We start from the raw sequence: 21,630 nt of genomic DNA on the forward strand, positions 1-21,630 counted from the left end.
CTTTATGTGTCCAGGGATTTGTTCAATGTGATTAGACAGAGGAATCACTTAAGTGTATTTGTGTCCACTTAGGCAATTCTTAACACTTACAGAGCAGATTGGAAAGATGTGGGATGGATGAAAGGAGATTCATTAGGAGGCTAGTGCAAAAATCTATGTGAGAGATGGAGAGAACCCAGATTAAGATGCTGACTTTGCAAAGAAGTCAGAAAGAAGAAAACGTAGCTAACGGTATATTCTAAAGAAATGTCTGAACTCTATATATACATTATCTTTTCATGTCTGTATTTTGTTTTTGTTTTGAATCGTAGACATGGGATGTAGAACTGGAGAGGTCTGCAGAATCCTGGGCTGAGACTTGTTTGTGGGAACATGGACCTGCAAGCTTGCTTCCGTCAATTGGACAGAATTTGGGAGCCCATTGGGGAAGGTAGCTTAAAATATAACTTTTTGTTTCTGAAAACAGAAGAGTTTGAAATGAAATACTTACTAATTCATCATTGTAAGTTTTCAAAGGCTTAGTGCCTATAAGGAAAACAAGCAGTCACACCAAGACAAATAAGAAAAAATAAATATTATAGCAGAATGATCAGCAGTATCCTAGACATGTTTTTGTTTCAAGTAATTGATATATTAGTGACGTAACGTGCAAAAGTGTTTAATATTAATAAATTCCACAGAACTGCCTCTCTACCAAATTTTATCAGTGCTTTCAGCAATATTTAGTTTTATATTTTCTCCAGCCTTACTTGATCTTTGTGGTTATTTTCTTTGAAAAAGATACAGGCCCCCGACATTTCATGTGCAAGCATGGTATGATGAAGTAAGAGACTTTAGCTACCCATATGAACATGAATGTAACCCGTATTGTCCATTCAGATGTTCTGGTCCTGTATGTACTCATTATACACAGGTATGTCTGGGGTATATTATACTTTATTCCTCTGAATTTGTGTAAACTAACAAAGTTTTGTTTGTTTGTTTATTTTTGTAGGAGAACTTATAGAGTACTGAACATTTGTCTTCCTTATATCATTTAGTATGGCTGTTACAAATATATAGATGCATGTAGAATAGGCTTATAAATTTTTATAAGCAATAATAATCAGAGAAATGTATAGACATTTCCTTAAAAATATTATTTCAGTGATTTTACATTTAAAATATTTTAATATGGCCCCAATAAATGCAGATGGGATGAAATTTACCATCTTTATATTCAGATGTCATTATTTTTTATTTTTCAAAAATAAAATGTGGTTTTATTTACCATGACATTCAGTATATTTGATGCATGCAGCATTTATCTTTTTACAAAAATTCTCAGTGTTCCCATTGGATATGTCCTAAGCTACTAAATCAACCAATTAATGGCAGATTTGCCTAGATAAAACTCACCACAGATCTGAGTTTCTAGACTTTCAGTGACCAATTATTACTGAATATGAAGCAGACAGATGCTTCTGTATACCTTAGCATGTCCACGATTAAGATCAGCAGGAGGTTCCCTAATAGGCAGTGACACATTAAAATGTGAGAAATTTGAACACCTAAACTTTTGCTCCAGTACTTTCTGTTTTAAGATAAGAATCTCTATTCCTTTGTTAGGTAGGTTTCTTCATAAAAAAAATTAATATGCCATTTAGGCTTGTGAAGGTGTGTAACATTTGAATTATTTAGTAATAAATAAGATTTTTATGTTTTATATATGAAAATTGGAGAAGGGAATGGCTACCCACTCCATTATTCTTGAGGAGAATCCCCATGGACAGAGGAGCCTGGTGGGCTACAGTCCATGGGGTCGCAAAGAGTCGGACACGACTGAGCACCTAACACTTTCCCTTTCAGAGTTATTATGTATCTCTCTCTCTCTTTTTTTAAGTTAAATTAAGGACTTCCCAAAATCTCTAGAAAAATATCCTTTTGGACATTGCCTCGTTTCATTTTGAATGGTAACAGCTGGTTCTCGAGTTCACTTCTGTACATTTCCTCTCAGATATGTTGTTGTCTTGTTTCATCTCAACCTGCTTTCTCTGAGCCTTTTTTTCCCCTCTAATGTAGGTGGTGTGGGCCACAAGCAGCAGAATAGGCTGTGCCATTAATTTGTGCCATAACATGAACATCTGGGGGCAAATATGGCCCAAAGCTGTTTATCTGGTGTGCAATTATTCCCCAAAGTGAGTAGACTAAACACTGCTTTTATATGTAAATATTTCTTAACAATGTAGATATAACTATGTTTTTGGCTTTTTTTTCTCATTTTCAAGGTGTGTTATGAAGTAAAGTGCACTGTTTTAACTCACTTTACTTAATATGGCAACAATTATGGTTGCCTGATACATAAAATTGGTGCTTATTGGTGAATTCAATTGGTGAAAATTGAAAATGTGATCTTTGTAAAGATAAGAATCATATTTTTAGGTCTTCAGTTTTATTTATTGCACTATTGTTTAAATATTTAATAATTTGGGTTTATTAGAGATGGGAAACAATAGACTAAGAAATGTATTTTCACCTATGTAAAGACCCTTCAGATAATTACATTGAAAACCTTACACAACTAAACTTCAGTCAAATGTAAGTCAAAAATCTCTTTTTATTAGGACAAATGGAATATAGATGAATATCCCATAGCGGAGGTTAGTGTTTTGCAGAAGTTTGGTTTTGTAATTCTTAACAATATATATAGCACATTATTTAGAATATTTTCAAAAGAATGGGATAGCAATGTATGTTTAAAGTTAGTAACAATGAGATGTCACTTCACATTTGTCAGAAATACTATTATTAAAAAGAATACAAATAACAAATGTTGGTGAGGATGTAGAGAAAAGAGGACCCTTGTACACTGGTGCTGGGAATGTCAATTAGTGCAGCCACTGTGGAAAACAGTATAAAGATTTCTCAAAAATAGGAAATATAAACTACCACTTAATGGAGTGAATTATCTTTTTAAGGGGAAACTGGTGGGGCCATGCCCCCTACAAACATGGCCGGCCCTGTTCTGCTTGCCCACCAAGTTTTGGAGGAGGCTGTAGAGAAAATCTGTGCTATAAAGGTATGTGCTTTTGTAACATTCGATTTGATTTATACTTTAATCCAACTTCCACATTAATTTGTGTTTAAAAAGCCAAAAAGCACATTTGGTTATTACATGAAAAGTTTTCAGAACTCTATTTCAAATATTCTGAAGAAATCATTTAAAATATTTTAAGAATATTTATAACATTAATAAGTCTATTATACTAATTTGTATTTAAAGGAAAGTTGCATGATTGCTTCAGATGACCACTTCTACTTTGAAATTATCCCAGAGTGATGAGTATATTTACAGTCTTAGAAACCATCTTGATATAGTGTTGGCTAGAATTACTTCCATGAATGTCATTTTTTTTTTAAGAATTTAGCAATTTAACACAATTTATTTTAAGTGCTTTAAAAATTTTTGCCTAAATACTTATCCATGACTCATATTGAACCATACCCAATGAATTATACTAATTCTCTGCTTGTTACTGCAGAGTATATAATTTTTCATGCCAAAATAACAATATATGTGCATATATATATATATATACACATAAAATAGTATTATAAAACTGTTGCAAAAAGTGCTGTCTTGCATACATTGGATATCCTCAGAAGTAAATATAAAGTAAATGCATGGTGTCTTATTTGTAGCACATGAAGATAAAACTTAGCTGACAAAACTTTGTGAAGGTCATCCTCTTATTGGGCATCCAAGTGAACATTTTTACTCTCTTGTACTACTTTATTCTTAATGATGACTAAATGAAGATTTAATGCAGACCAAGTGTATTAGAAAATATGTGTAAGTGAAGCCACTTTTCAGTACTCAGAGAGAGAGCTTTTCCCTTAATGATTGAGAGCTCATTAGATATAATGACTAGACAAGAAGTAACCATATATTTCACTCTGTTACGTGAGCCATTTTTAATTCCTGAAAACATTTTTCTTTGTGCCCAAGTCTGTTTTCCATCCGTTCTGTCCCCAAACTTCCAACCTGCTTGCTCTATTGTCAGTGACCACAGTGTTTTTAAAGCTGACTTTCCTCTGAATTCATGCTTCCTTTTTTTAGGTTCTGAATTCTTGGACATACATGAAAATAACCACATTTTCAAAATGTGCCCATCAAGCCCTTGATATAAGCCAGCCTGGAAAAACATATTAAATTCAATGTTTGCATATTTTCCATTGTTACATTTAAATTTCTGCACATTGAATTTGCTTCTGCACATTGAATTTCCTTCTACAATAGAAACCTTCCCATGGAAACTGATATTGTGGTAAATAAGCGAATGTTGATTCTTCTTAGGCTGAATTTCCTTTCAGGAGAATTTTAAATAAGATTCTTTTGAAAATTTTAAGTGTTATTCTCCTGAAAATATGGTTTCATTTAAGAAAAGAAATGAAAAGTCACTAAGCTTCAACTTCATTTAGATCACTGTATAGATTTCCTGGTGTCATTATGAAAGCGAATCACTGATTTCACTTTAAAATATAAGGAAAGCTTAGAAATGATTCCATTTGATGTTAGCCAAATGGTAGCATAAATAAATCAAGGGCTCAAAAGTTTATGCACCTGCTTTATTTACTCCAATGCAGTATGTAAGGTCACTACTGTAAGCCAAAACATGTGCCAATATATAGTATGGATTTTTCTCGTAGTATTAAGTGTTAAACAGGCATATAAAGGTGTATTGTTATTGATAATTTGTGCACATTTAAGATGAACTCATGTTTCTTAAATCCATTTTCTCTAACAGAAGGATCAGATAGTTATTATCCTCCTCAAGAAGAAGAAACAAATGAAATTGAACGGCAGCAGTCACAAGTCCATGACACCCACATCCGGACAGTAGCAGATGATAGTAACAGAAACGAAGTCATAAGCACACAGCAAATGTGTAAGACCTCTGCATTATTTACAAGCATTTTAAAGTTTACATTGCTGACATATTCAACTGTATTTTATTAATCTTGAACATTTTTAGAGTGGCAGAAACTTGGCATTAGACTGTATGGATGAATTAGAGCAGCTGTACATCAACTAAATTATTATTATCTTTTAAATTTTAGCTCAAATTGTTTCTTGTGAAGTAAGATTAAGAGATCAGTGCAAAGGAACAACCTGCAATAGGTAATATTTATGATTGCACTCAAAATTAATTGACAAGATACAAAAATACTTTCATTTTATACAGACATTCAGAGAGGCTAAATTTTGTTTCCCATTTCTTTCATTTAGATATGAATGCCCGGCTGGCTGTTTGGATAGTAAAGCTAAAGTTATTGGCAGTGTACATTATGAAATGGTAAGTATTATAAATTTGAGAATAGACTCCTTTCAAATAATATTTGGTTTTTAGTGGAAAAAATAGTTTATATATTTATAGATATTTTGCTCAGCAATGTTTAAAGCCATAAATAGTAATGAGTGGTATCCCATGCCGAATTCTTATTTTCACATTCTTTTCTCTCTTCTCCCAGCAATCCAGTATCTGTAGGGCTGCAATTCATTATGGGATAATAGACAATGATGGTGGTTGGGTGGATATCACTAGACAAGGAAGGAAACATTATTTCATCAAATCCAATAGAAATGGTGTTCAAACAATTGGGTAAGTACCTGAATAATCTTTTGAACCAGAGATTTTAAGTTGCAACAGTGAGTTGCATTCTTTTAGAACAAAGCACAGAAGAATTTAATTTATAAAGAGAGAAGATAGAAAGGCTTATTTCAGCTACATAATATCCATGGGCAAGAAGAAGGAAAAGTCTCTAAATTCAGTTGAACCCTTTTGCTTATACATGCTAAGTAAGTTGCTTCAGGCATGTCTGACTCTTTGCAGACTCTATGGACTGTAACCCACCAGACTCCTCTGTCCATGGAATTCTCCAGGCAGTACTGGAGTGGGTTGCCCTTGCCTTTTCGAGGGGCTCTTCCTGACCCAGGGATTGAACCTGTGTCTCCTGCATTGCAAGCGGATTCTTTACCATTGAGCCACCTTATACAGATAATGCTAAAACTCTAAATTTTAAATTTCGTGTCATTAAGAATGTACAAATTTATAGTTTTTCCCATTGTGAAATAGTACATTTTTCACCTGTGATAGAAAATGCCCGAGAAGGCTGATTGATTCACATATTCTTCCTTTCTTGTTTAAAGACAATTATTTATTTTATGCAACACTAACTTTGTCAATAAGATAAATTAAGTACTAGATAAAAAAGCATTTTGAAAAGTCTCTAAATATGTAACGTATCATGTCACCTTTCTTCTCCTCCTTAAAATGTAATTTGACCCGACATAAAAGAATTAATTCCCTGGTGACTTCCCTGGTGGTTCAGTGATAAAGAATCTGCCTCCCAGTAGAGACATGGGTTCCATCCTTGGGTCGGGAAGGTCCCCTGGAGACAACCCACTCCAGTATTCTTGCCTAGGAAATCCCAGGGACAGAGGAACCTGGCAGGCACTATAGGCCATGGGGTCACAAAGAGTTGGACACGATTGAATGACTAAACAACAACAAAAGCATTGATTAACTTTTGAAATGTTTGTCCCATTAAACATAGTAAATATATTATTCTAAAACAAAATATTTTCATATAGTCTCTGTAGAAAATGGAAAAATGTAGGCTTTTGAAATGTAGGCTTTGTAGTTGCTCTTTCTCCTGTGTAAAATAATAAACATTATTGAATCTCATATTGGGATGCCTTTTCTTAGGAAATATGACATAGTTGCCCTTCCTTTGTAACCATACAATTGCAAAAAACTCCACAGTAGGGAATTCACAATGATTAGAAAGAATTTTTTTATATTAAAGATCCTTAAACACTGGTAGAATGATGTGGTATATATATACAGTTTTGTTCAAAGGCTTAATGTGTGTTTTTCAGGCATTAGCAATTATGCTCTTAAGTAAAAGTTTTATAGAAACATTTATTAACTTACCCAGCAAATATTTATTAATTACCTTCAATAAGTAATCAGTGTTAAGTATTCACTTTAGGAAGACAAACACTGGGTGTTGCATTAAAGAACATTTATCTGATTACTAAAAGATACAAAAAATAACAAAAAAGAGAACATTTATCCTATTATTTACTTTTTTCTTTTAAGTTAGTTTTTATTATTTATTTTAGAAACTCTCTTGAAACTTGCAGAGTGTGTCAAATTAAAGTACTATCATAAATAAGCCTTACCTTTTGCAATAGATGTTTTTCTGAAAACTGGTATAGATAAACCAATTAAAAATTTCATATATAATGGTATGCCTTTTTTTATATAAAAGCCTTTCCTGCTTTTATAATGCATATAAGGAGTACTAGAGGGAACAAAAAATGAATAATGCACATTCCTTTAAGGTACTTATTTTTAGCAGTCTTTTTACAGTGCCTTGTACTGACTGTTTTGAAAGAATAAATTGGTTCTGTGATGACAAAGCATGAGTATATTGAGAATTTTAATTTTAATAAGAAACAAATATATAGATACAAATGTGTATTATTTCTTGCTGTTACCTATAACTTTTTGAGATTGATAATGAAAAGAGGTCATTCTCTGATATCAAGAATCGTATCAACTTGGTTCATACTTGAAGGTCATACAGGTTTGGCATAAAATAGATGATTAATTCTTATACTACTCCATGTCTAGATATTTAAATAAAAATGTTTAAGATGAAATCAAATTCTACAGACTTAAAAATGTAAGAATTTATGTTGATGTCAATGCATGTAAGATGTTGATGATTGAAATTTTTATATTTTTATCTTCAGCAAATATCAGTCTGCCAATTCCTTCACAGTCTCTAAAGTAACAGGTTAGCACTGTTTTTTCGTCTTATTTTCTTATCACTCTGTTGCATGTTATCATTTCTAAAGGATTCACTTATTGTTTTGTGTTTGAATACTTCAGTTCAGGCTGTCACTTGTGAAACAACTGTGGAACAGCTCTGTCCTTTCCATAAGCCTGCTTCACATTGCCCGAGGTACTGTGTTTTAAATTTTCTTCATTTTTAACCAGTGAATGGGGGACTTTTACCCAAGATAACTGCTTTTGCCTGAGATCCTCGTGTCTCTAGGACTCAAGGGAGTTTGGTCTTGAACTGCCAGCAGTAGGCACCACACACTGCATGCACTCCAGGCATTCTTAGTGTCCTTTCTCCAAAAAACGTAGGTTTTTAAAATTTTTTGTTTTTGTCTCTATGAAAAATATTTATTTTCACTTGGAAAAAAAAGACCTGTATATTCATTCTGACAGCTTTACGGAGGCTTGGCCACCCAGTGAGTGACATGTTACACACATCAGTCACTTGTCAGGTCATTGCATGACTCTTTCACAGATCCAGATCACATCAGGGCCAAACATCTTTCCTTAAGATTAGATGTAGAAAGAGGTACTGTTGAAATGTGTCAGCATTTTTATTCAAGCTTAATGCAAGTTGTAGTCAAAGGAAAGAAATACTAGATCACCGTCTACATTCTCGCAAGTGTATATAATAACAAAGTGTTAAAACCAGAGATTGGAACACAAACAAGCAAAAAGCTCCTATATTCTTCCTTTGAACTGAACTTACCTAAGTAGAAACGAACTCAGTTTTAACTGTGTTTGACTTGGTCTTCCACAAACCAAGCGCTAAGTATGGTCAAGGCGGAGCCTGCACAGCCTGGTCCTAAGGGCAGAGCAGGTGGTTTTGCCACTGTAGGGTGGGCAGGGAATGCCCAACAGTTCTCAGATACAAAAACAGTTTTGTTGTCAGTGGGGATACCCTTCCTCCAACAGAAGGCATCTTTTATTAAAATCAACCCTTTAATTCAAAGTTATAAAAACTCAGATTCACATATTACTTATATTTAAATGGCTCTGGTTTAGATGCTCCAGGAAGTGTATGCACTCTGGAGTCATACAGACTTTAGGAACATGAAATTTAAGTAAGAATTGTAGCCATTTCTTAACAACTGCCTTGTAGAAGACCTGCTTCAATTGGTAAAGATAGTTGCAATAGAAATATTTTTTATAATACTTTTAGGAAAATAATAGATACTTTCATCAAATAATGATTTTCATAGGATCATTTTGCTGAGCCATGGAGGAGTACATGGCAACCCACTATAGTGTTCTTGCCTGGAGAGTCCATGGGGTCGCAAAGAGACATGACTGAGCACACATGCATGCATTTTGTTGAGAGTCTGATTTACTATGTAGAATGAATTATGTTTTTTTTTTCCAGTCTTAGCTCTGATTTTCTTTTAGTTTATGAGTGTGTGTGTGTGTGTGTGTGTGTGTGTGTGTGTGTGTGTGAATGGATTTTGAAGAGCCAATCAATTTTAAAAAGTGCCACTTGACAGTTTCTTAATTTTGGAAGTGGATTTTTTTTAATGTCATGGGACTGACTGAACACTGATGATTGAACTCTATGTTTAAATCAAAAACCTTTTGGAAACTTTGAAAGAATAAGCTAAGGTATCAGTAAGTGAGTAGGATATCTGGAGAAAGAACATTCCATACAGAGAGAAAGATAAGCACAATGACCCAGAAGATAAGATTATTCCATATGTTTGAAGAATAACCATTAGACCAGTGTGACTGGAGCTGGGTGAGAAAGTGGAAGAGGGGTAGGATATAATGTCAGAGAGGAAATGGGAAGACAATATTCAGGGCTTATTGATCATTGTAAGGATCTTGTCATTTATTCTGAATCAGATGGAAAGCCACTAGAATATTTGGAGCAGAGAAATGATATGATTGGACTTATATTCTTCAGTATAAGTGTGTGGGGAAAGTAGATTGGAGGGGGCAAGATCGAAAGCAGAGAGAGCATAGGAGAGCTTATTGCAGTGAGTCAGATGACAGAGTCCAGAGTCACAGTGATCATAGTACTTCAGGATGCTCTGAGTTTATTTCAATGTACACCCAATAGAAATTGCTGGTGGGTTGAATATAAGGTTGAGGTAAGGAGGGAGATTAAGGCTAGAATAAAGGTTTTGGCTTGTGCTACCAAATAATGGAGTTGACATTTAAGAAGGAAGATTTTGGGGACTGGAGGAGGAGATTAGGAATTTGGTTTCAAACATGCTGAATTTGAGATGTTTATTAGGCCTAAGTGGAGATAAAATCAACACGGATGGTGACTGCAGCCACTAAATTAAAAGATGCTTGCTCCTTGGAAGAATAGCTATATCAAGCCTAGGCAGTGTTTTAAAAAGCAGAGATATCACTTTGCCAGCAAAGGCCCATATTGTCAAAGCTATGATTTTTCCAGTAGTCATGTATGGATGTGAGAGTTGGGCCATAAGGAAGGTTGAGCACTAAAGAATTGATGCTTTCAAACTGTGGTATTGCAGAAGACTCTTGAGAGTCCCTTGGACAGCAAGGAGATTAAACCAGTCAATCCTAAAGGAAATCAACTCTGAATATTCTTTGGAAGGACTGATACTGAAGCTGAAGCCCCATATTTTGGTCACCTGATGTGAAGAGCTGACTCATTGGAAAAGACCCTGGTGCTGGGAAAAATTGAAGGCAGGAGGAAAAGGGGGCAACAAAGAATGAGATGGTTGGATGGCATCACTGACTCAATGGACATGAGTTTGAGGAAACTCAGAGAGATAGTGATGGACAGAGAAGCCTGGCATGTTGCAGTTCATGGGGTTGCAAAGAGTCGGACATGACTTAGCGACTGAACAACAACAAAAACAAGTGGAGATATTGAATAAACAACAGGATATATTAATACAGATTGAGAATTAAGAGACAAGATCCCAACTCTAAATCTCTACATCCCAAGATTTAGAGATGTAAATTTGGAAATCAGCAGTTTATAGATGACAGTTAAAACCATGAAATTGGATGAGATACCAAAGATATGATCATAGAGAAAAGAAACTATGATATATGTGGCAGACAGTCGTTCAGTTTTTCCAAGTTATATATTTGCTAATTTCTGCACCCACATGAGTTACCAAATTCCTAGATACTGAGAGAACGATACTTCCTGATATATCTTTCTGCTTTGAATTCACAAGTTAGAAAGCTTTCTGGCTAAATTTCTTTTGAAAGAGAGAGAAGAACAAAAAAAAAAAAAAGAGAGACAAAAGAAACACATTTGTGCCAAAAGCTGGAAGTGGATAAATAAATAGAAGCAGTTGTGTCTGCTGCCTGGCTTCTACAATTGACTTATTTTGGAAGGAAAGAAACTATTCAGCTATAAAAAAAGAATAAAAATTTGCCATTTGCAACTACATGGATGGACCCTGAGGGCATTATGCTAAGTTTAATAAGTCATACAGAGAAATGAAATCTAAAAAATGCAGTGAACTAGTGAATATAGCCAAAGAAAGAAAAAGACTCATAGATACAGAGAAGAAACTAGCAGCTACCAGTGGGGAGAGGGAAGTGGGTGAGTAATACAGAGGTAGGGCATTAAAAGGCACAAACTATTAGGTATGAAATAAGCTACAAGGGTGTATTGTATAACACAGTGAATATAACCAATATTTTATAATAACTAAAAATGGATATAACCTATAAGAATTGTGTATCACCCTATTCTATACCTATGACATATTTTATATACCATCGATACTTCAATAAAAAAATGAGTAGGGTTTAGAATTCTGAGTTTACTCTTGTGTATACATGTCTATGGTTTTACTAATAAGAAAGACTAAAATAACCAGCTGCTTAGTATTTGTAAATATGTATTTATTTTTCAGAGTATACTGTCCTGGTAACTGTATGCAGGCAAATCCACATTATGCTCGTGTAATTGGAACTCGAATTTATTCTGATGTAAGTATCCTAAATTATATATGTCTTGGTATGTGTATATCTGGGCTTCCCAGATGGCACAGTGGTAAAGAATCCACCTGTCAATGCAGGAGACACAGGTTTGATCCCTGGGTCGGGAAGATCCCCTAGAGTAGGAAATGGCAAGAATACTATTCTTGCCTGGAAAGTTCCATGGACAGAGGAGCCTGGCGAGCTACAGTCCATGCGATTGCAAAGAGTCAGACAGACTAAGCCTGCAAGCACTTATTTATCTGTCCATCCAAATATATTCACATATATATTTAAATGTACATATTTTCAAATGTATATAATTTGTATACAAAAAAGGGACAGACTCTTGTGTTGATATACATATTCTCAAAAGAGTCAGTCATGAATAGCAGTGAAAATAAGTATCCATATGCAAATATGCATGCATAATTTATGTTGACTAAAATTTTTTTGCATACTGTATTCAATATCAGACATTAAAAATAGCTTGGATGCATCCTTGAGAAGGATAAAGCATTTTGCTTTTCTTTAATCTTCCTTTTGGCTCTTCGGCTTTTGAAGTATAAACTGGATAATTAAGAATTTGTCAAATTTATAAACAGTTTCTCCACTGCCAAATGAGTATTTAAAAAGTAGCATAGTATCAAAAACAGGTAATCGTTAAAAGACACACGAAAGCAAACCAGTTGACTGTGTATTGTAATGGTTGCCAGCACTGGGGTGGACCAGCAAGTGTAGCTGTCATGGCTTCGGTGTGGATAAATGGTGCTTTCCAATCCAGGTTTCAAGTGAGTTGGTAAAGAGGAGTAGTGCACATTCTAGGTGGGGTGAAAGGCTCCTCCAGAGACGTGGAGGTGAGAGCAAGTGAGCTGAAAGTGGGCATGGCACGTTTGCCCCGGAAACCCCATGGACAGAAGAACCTGGTGGGCTGCAGTCCATGGGGTCACAAAAGAGTTGGACATGGATTAGCAACTGAACAACAGCAACAAAGCCTGTCTTATTTACAGCTTGGCACACATCCAATCGTGTGGGCCTGGCAAAATCTCAAATGGTCACAGCAGGTTTGCTTATATTTGAGCTGGTGAGAATTAGAGCTAAAAGTGGCTACATCCAGTTTAGTGTGAGGGATAAAGGGAGAGATCCAGCTTTTGAAACATGTAATTGGAGAATCTAAATGTCAACTCATGCTAATAAGTTTAGATTTTAAATGGCAGATGGGTTGGGAAGATCCCCTGGAGAAGGGAAAGGCTACCCACTTGAGTATTCTGGCCTGGAGAATTCCATGGATGACAGTCCATAGGGTCGCAAAGAGTCGGACACAACTGAGTGACTTTCACTTTCACCAATATCTCATTCAAAGAGTTACAAAAACAAATTTAAGAAGTATATTCTTGATGCACTTATTCAATAGAATACTATGGGAATATGATTGGGAAAAGAGGCCTGAAATGTATGTATTATCCTTGTACTTCTCTTGGTGAATTTATTTATATTCAGGTTTGTTTGTTTGTTTTTTCCTAGTTCACCTTTATCCCTGAAATTATTCTCCACATCTAAGTCTCTCTCCAGCTCCAAGTTTGCAGTCATCTTAGTAGTGAAAGTCGCTCAGTTATTTCCCACTCTTTGCAATCCCATGGAGTAGCCCACTAGGCAACTCTGTCCATGGGGTTCTGCAGGCAAGAATACTGGAGTGGGTTGCCATTCCCTTCTCCAGGGGATCTTCCTGACCCAGGGATCGAATTCTGGTCTCCTGCATTGTGGGCAGATTCTTTACCGTCTGAGCCAGCAGGGAAGAATTGCAGTCTTCTTATCTGCAACTTAAATCCTGCTGGTGTCTTAATTTGGTGGTCCTCACTGTTTGTGCCTAGCTTCTTGTTTCTGTTTGTAAACATCCTTTCTCTGATTTTTCTGTCAAAATCATGGTCATGGTCATTCTTTACATCCTAAATTACTGTCACTTTCTCTGTAAAGAAGCTAAGTATGATGTTGCTTTTCTTTAACTCTGTTAGTTTTTTTTTTCCTTTTATTTAGCAATTAACAGGTTCTCATAGGTATTATAAAGTGGGTTGGCATTTCCTTCTCCAGGGATCTTCCCAACCCAGTGGTCGAATCTGTGGCTCCTACTTCTTGCTTTAACAGAACTTAGAACATTCAGTGATTCAGCAAACACCTTGCACAGAAAAGTTTGTTAAAAAAATAAGTTAATAGATATATATGAATGGGCAAATATGAAATCATCAGACATTTCTAAAGAAATCATTCTTCCTGAATTGTCCCTTTAATTTTATTCATGTCTAGTGAAAATCTTTCAAAATATCCTATACAGTTTTATACCTATAAGCCATCTCTTTGATAGAGTTAAGGGTTTATTAACTTGAGATTATTTTTACCTTATTTCAGTGAAATGGGGTAAAATATTATGTATTACTATGCAGAGTAAGTTAGAAATATAAATATTTTTATGTGCTAAGTACAGAATCAACCATTAATGAAATAATCTTCACACTCCCCCTGCAAAATACATTATCTCTTTAAATATACAAGATATGGACAAATGAGAAACGATCTCCCAACCTTTCTCCCTTCCCCATCTTTCTCTCTCTCTCTCTCTTTCCATTTATAGAGTTACAACTTGTACACCTGTTTCATTGAGCTTTTATTTCTCATTTGTTAGAGATGAGTGAATTTCTGCATTCATTAAAAATGTTCCACTGATTTCACAGATAAAATTTTTTTTTTCTTTTTGTGATATATTAGTTCTTATAAAGTGTGGCCAGGAAAAGAAAATCTCCTCTGACCTTTGAACTCAAATTGGAATGCCTGCTGACTGCAGAGTTATGGGCAAAACAATAGTTTCAAACCATATTAAGTGCTTGGATTTAGTGAATGTTATATCTAAGCACTTTTATTGCCTTGGGAAAAATGCTGATAATACCCTTTTAACAGAACAGGATAAGTACTGAAATGTGTACAGAGTTACTTTTAATTCCATCTGTTATGAACCCTATTGGACATAAATATTAATTCAGTGAGGGACTTTAAATGGTGAATAAAATTATTCCTCAGAGTAAGGATTCAAGGTTTTAGATGTATGGTATTTTGTGATATAGCGAAAACATGAAAAGGATTAAACAGCTTGGCGTTTGGTCTCTCTGATCTAATAAATACTGACTGATGCCGCAGAGTTCAGAGCACAGTAATAAAGCAAGGTCATGTAAGATGCACATGCCTATGTGAACTTAAAAAAGCACATTAAGTCACTCATATGTGCATAGAGATAAGAAAAGAGCAAATCAGTGGGTTCAGAAAAGACCCTTGGGGCTATGGCATAGATTGCTTTATACTGAAACAGTTTAAGTGTTTCATTTTTGTGGGATTTCCTCAGACTCTACTCAGCTATTGACAAATTTTGGTAGAACATTTGGATGAAAGCAGATATTAAAATCTACAGAAGACTTTAATTGGTCAAAAGAAAAGCGTTGGCTTCTAGAATTAAGTCGTGTAAAAAAATGGCAGTGTTTGTTGGGCCTGAAACAATTCTCTCCTTTATAGAAATTTCATTCATTTCTGATTATATAACTGGTAGAATGCAAACATAGAACTTTCCTGGTACTTCTTGTCAGAATGTTCAAAACAGAGTGATAGACCTTCCACATCTAGGTAGAAACTATGATGTTACTTCATGTTTTTCTTCTTGGGGTTATTCTTTTGGGCAGGTTTTCTCTGCAGAGATTTTATTATCTAATAGGAAAAGCCATCCCATTTTTAATACATGTTTATATGTTGGAAAAGGGACTGTAGAGATATCCATAACTATGTGTGAGTTGTTTAGTCAAAACTGAATATAAATGGGGTGCAGATAATCCAGCCTGGGAACATTTGGTCAGTGACTGGAGTGGGGACTAGCAAAGGCTCAATTTTTAGAAAAATATTTATTTATTTATTTGGCTGTGTCAGTTCCTAGTTGTGGCACGTGGGACCCCTCTCTGCAGTATGCAGATTCTCTAGTTGTGATGCGGGCTCAGTAGTTGTGGAGCATAGGTTTAGTTGCCCTGTGACATGTAGGATCTTAGCTCCCAGACTAGGGATAGAATATGTGTCCCCCAACCCTGCAAGGTGGATTCTTAACCACTGGACCACCAGAGAAGTCCCAGAGGCTGAAATTTAAGAATAATAAATAGGCCCTTGAAGAGATAAAAGGAGCTAATTTGCACTTTATTGCTTGGACAATAGTAAAAGTTTGCTGTTTGGACGGTTAGCTGGTGAAGGGATCTTATCCATGCAGCCACCCTAAAGATTGGCCTTCAGGTCTCCACTTGCTCAACATTGGCTTTTATTTATTTTCTGTTTTAACCTGAAATAATTTTGTTGATACTTGAATTGCTTTCAATAGGACATTTGGTTTAAACCACAAGATATCTCCAACTGGATTTGTTGTTGTTCAGTCACTAAGTTGTGTCCGACTCTTTGCGACCCCATGGGCTGCAGCGTGCCAGGCTCCCCTGTCCTTCATTACCTCCCGGAGTTTGCTTAGATTCATGTCCATTGAGTTGGTGATGCCATCCAACAAGCTCATACTCTGTCACCCCCTTCTCTTGCCCTCATTCTTTCTCAGCATCAGGGTCTTTTCCAGTGAATCGGCTTTTCAAACTCAGGTGGGTGAAGTGTTGGAGCTTCAGCTTCAGCATCAGTCCTTCCAATGAATCTTCAGGGTTGATTTCCAAATCTACCTGGATTATCAGAGTACAAAATACCTTCCCTCCCCCCCACCCCCAACCAAAACAAACAAACAAAACCCCAAACCCACAACTTAGCTTCAAATAAGTTTTAAAGAAATGAGACTCTAAATATTTACATATGGGTCAAGAAATAAATCACACAATTTACAAAAATACACAAACCAAGTCTTAGGTCAAAATTGGTTTTAACTTTGTGAATTTGAATGAGCTTCCCTGGTGGCTCAGACGTTAAAGGATCTGCCTGCTGTGCGGGAAGATTTGGGTTCAATTCCTGGGTCAGGAACATCCCCTGGAGAAGGGAATGGCTACCGACTCCATGGGTAGGACAGAGGAGCCTGGTAGGCTACCGTTCATGGCGTCACAAAGAGTCAGACACAACTCATCAACTAATACTTTGTGACTTTTGAAAGATTCCTTTATGCACAAAACATCCTATAGTTGCTCACTGGGGATCCATAGAAAGATGGATGTCAGTGACCTTGTGTCCAATCGAAGAGAAGACTGGACAAATTCAGCAGGCGTTTCCTAGTGATGGTGGGTTTTTCCTTGCTTCCTCAGCTGTCCAGTATCTGCAGAGCCGCCGTACATGCTGGCGTGGTTCAGAACCATGGGGGTTATGTTGATGTGATGCCTGTGGACAAGAGAAAGACTTACACTGCTTCATTTCAGAATGGAATCTTCTCAGAAAGGTAAATTAACATAAGTGTACTTATATATTTGTAAACACATATATATATATATTTATATATCATCTCTCCCTTTATGCTGGCTTTACAGCCAACCTGCATGGCTTTGAGGTTTCTTAACTAAGCCAGTGTGCTTCCTTTGCAGGCAGTAGAATAGTTGGTCTTCCAGGGATGGGAGGAGCCGTAGTACCAGAGGTGCCTGTCTCCTGCAGGCTTATAAAAATCAACTTGAAAATCGGATTACGAGTCAGAACCATTCTTTTGTTAACTGATCTTATAATAAGGAAATTTCTTTCATCCTCTTTCGGATTTTCTAGATTAGTTTTTACATGTAATTCTTTCTAGGTAAGCAAGGCACTGAATATTTCTCTAATCCAGTTATCTGACAAAGTATTTGACAAAAACAATGAGTCCAATTTTCCCTGGAACCAAATTCTCTGTTTGATTGGAAGTTGGATGCCTAGTATGGTATAAATGAACCCTTTCAGGTTATCTTATGTTTGGCTCATTAGTATTACATATTTCAGTGGTTTGAGAAAAATGCATGTAACTTACTTTATCAAGTAATAATAAAAGTTAAGAGAAAAAAACAAAATCCCTGTAGTGATTTTTCAAATCATTGGTACTTGTGGAAGTAGAATTAAGTCTGTGTGTTGTGTATAGATACAGGAAAATTCCTAACTTTTAAACATTTACTGAGTTCTTCAAGGGTTTGTTTGCACATATGGTAAAGTTTTTCTAAAGAACACCAAAGGATGTGCCATGCAGGTTATCTGGATTGCCTTCACATAAGCACCTGGGTGCCATTCTTCATCAAATGACAGCTTTATATTTAGCATCTAGTTTCCAATGAGACTGTATCATCAAGAGGCTATTGTTAAGAAGTTGACTTCTCAATAACCTGACTTATCTGGCTCGCCCTAGAGTACTAACTTACCATTTCTTAAATCTGACAAAATTGAAATTGTATTGCCATGATACTTACTAATATTTTTAACATTAATGGTTTTAAGAAAAAATTTGGTGAGAAAATTTAATGGTCAAACATGGAAGATCCTAAGAATTTATTCAATGAAATGTAAACAGGCTCATTCCCTATACCCCTTCCCCCATTTGTCACCCTCGCTCTCTACTTTATATATCACATCATATATATAACGTATAACAGATGTAACATATATATATATATGTTATGTAAAGTACATTAGAGCTTCCCTGGTGGCTCAGATGGTAAAGCGTAAGCCTGCAATGAGGGTGACCCGGGTTCGATCCCTGGGTTGGGAAGATCCCCTGGAGAAGGGAATGGCTACCCACTCCAGTATTCTTGCCTGGAGAATCTCATGGACAGAGGAGCCTAGTGAGCTATATAGTCCTTGAAGTCACAAAGAGTTGGACATGACTGGGTGACTTTCACTTCACTTCAAAGGAGATTGAGTCAAAGAGAATGATAATGCAGTTTTATATATTAAATTGAGTAATGTGGCCTTATTTACCTATCATATTTTAAAAAGTCATTTAAAAAGAATAAGGTAGATGGTATCCTAAGAAAACTAAGACTGTTCTTGAACACCTACCATGAATTTTCCAAATGCTGTTGGCCCTTTAAGTATGTGAACTTGGCTCCATCAGTACCCTTATAAAGTTGGTTTTATAAACTCTGATTTACAGATATGTTAATTGAGGCTCAGAAAGGTTAAATGATATGCCCAAGGTCATATAACCTGTCAGTCTCAGAGATCAGATTTAGCACTAGTTCTGTAAGTTCAGAAATAACACATTTTTCCAGTGTATCAGTGTGTACAAAGACACTTTTTGGGCATTTTGTCAATTTGTTTCCTACAAATAAAAATGCCTTTCAATTATCCATCTGCTTGTATGCAAAACCTGTTGTGTGTGTGTTATTGTGTAATGTGGTGTGTGCACACTTCTAACAATCTTTTCTTTATTTTAAAATTCTCTCCTTTTTAGTACATAAATAAATATATAAAAGAAATTGCACTTTGTATCCCCATAGCATTTATTGTATTTATCTCTAAAAGCTTTTTTGTATTGTTTAGAAAATAAACTTTTATTCAAAAGTATAGACTTCAAAAGTTTACATTTGATTAGAATAAATGATGATTAGTGGCATTATTAACTGGTTTTAACTTGAGGCATTTAAGCAAAACATACCCTGATTAATATTGTGAAAGAGCATATAAATAATTTATTAAAGAGTAAAAGGAATGATTCTGCATTGCTTTGAAGTTCTGTTTTAAAATATTTCTGAAAAGAGATTGAGTGATTTGTGTTTGTATTCGTGTTTCCATTTCGGTGAAGAAATATTTAGAACCTTCCAGACTTGACCACTAAATTCCCTAAGATTTTTTTTAAACCACATATGTTAAAAATATTAATAAGTATGCCAGCTATATAGTCCTTCCCAGGTGGGTCAGTGGTAAAGAATCTGCCTACCCAGTACAAGAGAGACAGGGAATGTGTGTTTGATCCCTGGGTCAGAAAGAATCCCTGGAGACAGGAATGGTAATCCACTCCAGTATTCTTGCCTGGGAAATCCCATGACAGAGGAGCCTGGCGGGCTGTAGTCCATGGGGTCCCAAAGAGTCAAACACAACTGAGTGGCTGAACACCAACACCACAAGCTTTTAACCATGCCAGTCAGTTGTAAACCTGGATCTTAGTATTTCCCTAGTAGAATGGCATAAGAACTGCTTAACTCTACTTTATTGGAACTAAAGGTGGTAATGTATGAAAACGTGACCTGGAATCTTTGAAGTTTAATATAAAGTACCAATATTACTTCTGTGCACCTTAAATTTCTTTAGTAAACTTGTAGCCAGCATATAATTTAAAGAATTATGTCATCCCCACTCAAGCTTTCCAAGAACTATAAATTATAGTAGTCTGAGAAAGATGACCATCTGGATTCACAGAGCTGTTTTATTGACTGTCATAAGAAAGCATGATTTGTTTGAAGGATTATGCATGGAGATGACATCAGTGTACTTTGTGTATTTTTTTTGCAGCTTACAGAATCCTCCAGGAGGAAAGGCATTCAGAGTATTTGCTGTTGTGTGAAATGGAACAGTTGGAAGAGGATTGTAAAGACTATTCCAAATACCACATTTATGAAGTTTGTATAAAACTGTAACATTACTGTACAGAAGATATCAACTATTTTCAGTCCCCCAAAAGGGCCACATGCATATAAATCTTGATAGACTACATCTGTAAAATAAAACATGGGACATTATTAGCTTGGGGAAAAATAATGAATATGTAATGGTTTTAGAAATCCTGTGTTAAATATTGCTATATTTTCTTAGCAGTTATTTCTACAGTATTACATAGTCATAATTATTCTACATTTCATATATTATGTTATATGGTGCTTTGTATATGCCACTAGTAAGATGAAACTAAACATTGAATGTGAATGGTCCTCAGAAGATCACCTGGTGCATTTAAAAACAATAATAAAAATAGTAACTGTAAGGATGAAAAAGATTTTATTTTCCCAGGTCCAGTGCTATGATTACCTACTTCATATAATATCAAATAATTTTCAATGAAATACCTGTATAGTTTTTCTCTTCTATTAAGTTTAGGTATATAGAATATTAAATCCTGATATTGCACTTATTTTGTATAAAATAATTTCTTAATATCCAAGTGAATCTGTTAAAATGTTTGATTCCTCTGGGAATGACCTTAATAATAAATGGAATTATGTCAGAGTAGTGGTACGAAATCATTTCTAGTGATCCTATAATAGATTAGGATTAAGCATGGGCAACCAGAGCCTTCTATGTATTGTTCAAACTGAGGTCACACATTTATAGTGTTATCCTGGCAAATACTCCTGCAGGCCAGGAAGTATAATAGCAAAAAATTTAACAAAGATGAACTAATGTATTGTATCACCATTGCCACTGATTTTCTTACTGGCAAATGGCCTTGTGTATAAATGTTGCCATATTATTGTATCTGTAATGGTGATATATTTGTATGGAAAATGTATTGTGCTTTAAGACTAAAAAACTGTAAAATGTTAATTTTGGTAATTTTTTTTCTGCTGGTGAATTTACTCTTTCCCTGTAAACATATTAAAATTAATCATGTCTCAAAGTATTTTCTTTAGTCCATTTTGTATCCTTATTTTGATTTAGAAATTATTTTCAGTTAGCAAAATTATATGAGTCTTTTAAATTTGGGTTATCAACATTAATCTAAACAACACCCCTCATACCAGCTGTTGTCAGAGTCACTGTGATTATTTAGGTATTTGTGAAAGAGAAGACAGATGATCATATTTCATATATTTAGAAGCATTGTATCACAGGAAAATTTTGGGAAAAAAAGGGTTATAAGTCAGAAGGAAAGAATCTGAAAGATACA

General features: G+C 35.3%; 1 protein-coding gene across 1 annotated transcript in view; it reads left to right on the top strand.

The window, feature by feature from the left end:
• CRISPLD1 (cysteine rich secretory protein LCCL domain containing 1) overlaps positions 1-21,363 on the top strand; it is a 51,137-nt gene extending 29,774 nt beyond the window's left edge. Inside the window, exons 3-15 of the mRNA XM_061123515.1 lie at positions 312-430; positions 781-913; positions 2,062-2,177; positions 2,958-3,058; positions 4,788-4,928; positions 5,101-5,161; positions 5,270-5,336; positions 5,512-5,642; positions 7,805-7,848; positions 7,944-8,016; positions 11,741-11,816; positions 17,105-17,235; positions 20,259-21,363. Coding sequence (XP_060979498.1) covers positions 312-430; positions 781-913; positions 2,062-2,177; positions 2,958-3,058; positions 4,788-4,928; positions 5,101-5,161; positions 5,270-5,336; positions 5,512-5,642; positions 7,805-7,848; positions 7,944-8,016; positions 11,741-11,816; positions 17,105-17,235; positions 20,259-20,310 — 1,245 coding nt within the window. The 3' untranslated portion in view covers positions 20,311-21,363. The remainder of the gene's footprint in view (positions 1-311; positions 431-780; positions 914-2,061; positions 2,178-2,957; positions 3,059-4,787; positions 4,929-5,100; positions 5,162-5,269; positions 5,337-5,511; positions 5,643-7,804; positions 7,849-7,943; positions 8,017-11,740; positions 11,817-17,104; positions 17,236-20,258) is intronic.
• Positions 21,364-21,630: the final 267 nt, after the last annotated feature.

Source organism: Dama dama, chromosome 21, assembly GCF_033118175.1.
Source record: "Dama dama isolate Ldn47 chromosome 21, ASM3311817v1, whole genome shotgun sequence".
Classification (NCBI taxonomy): domain Eukaryota; kingdom Metazoa; phylum Chordata; class Mammalia; order Artiodactyla; family Cervidae; genus Dama; species Dama dama.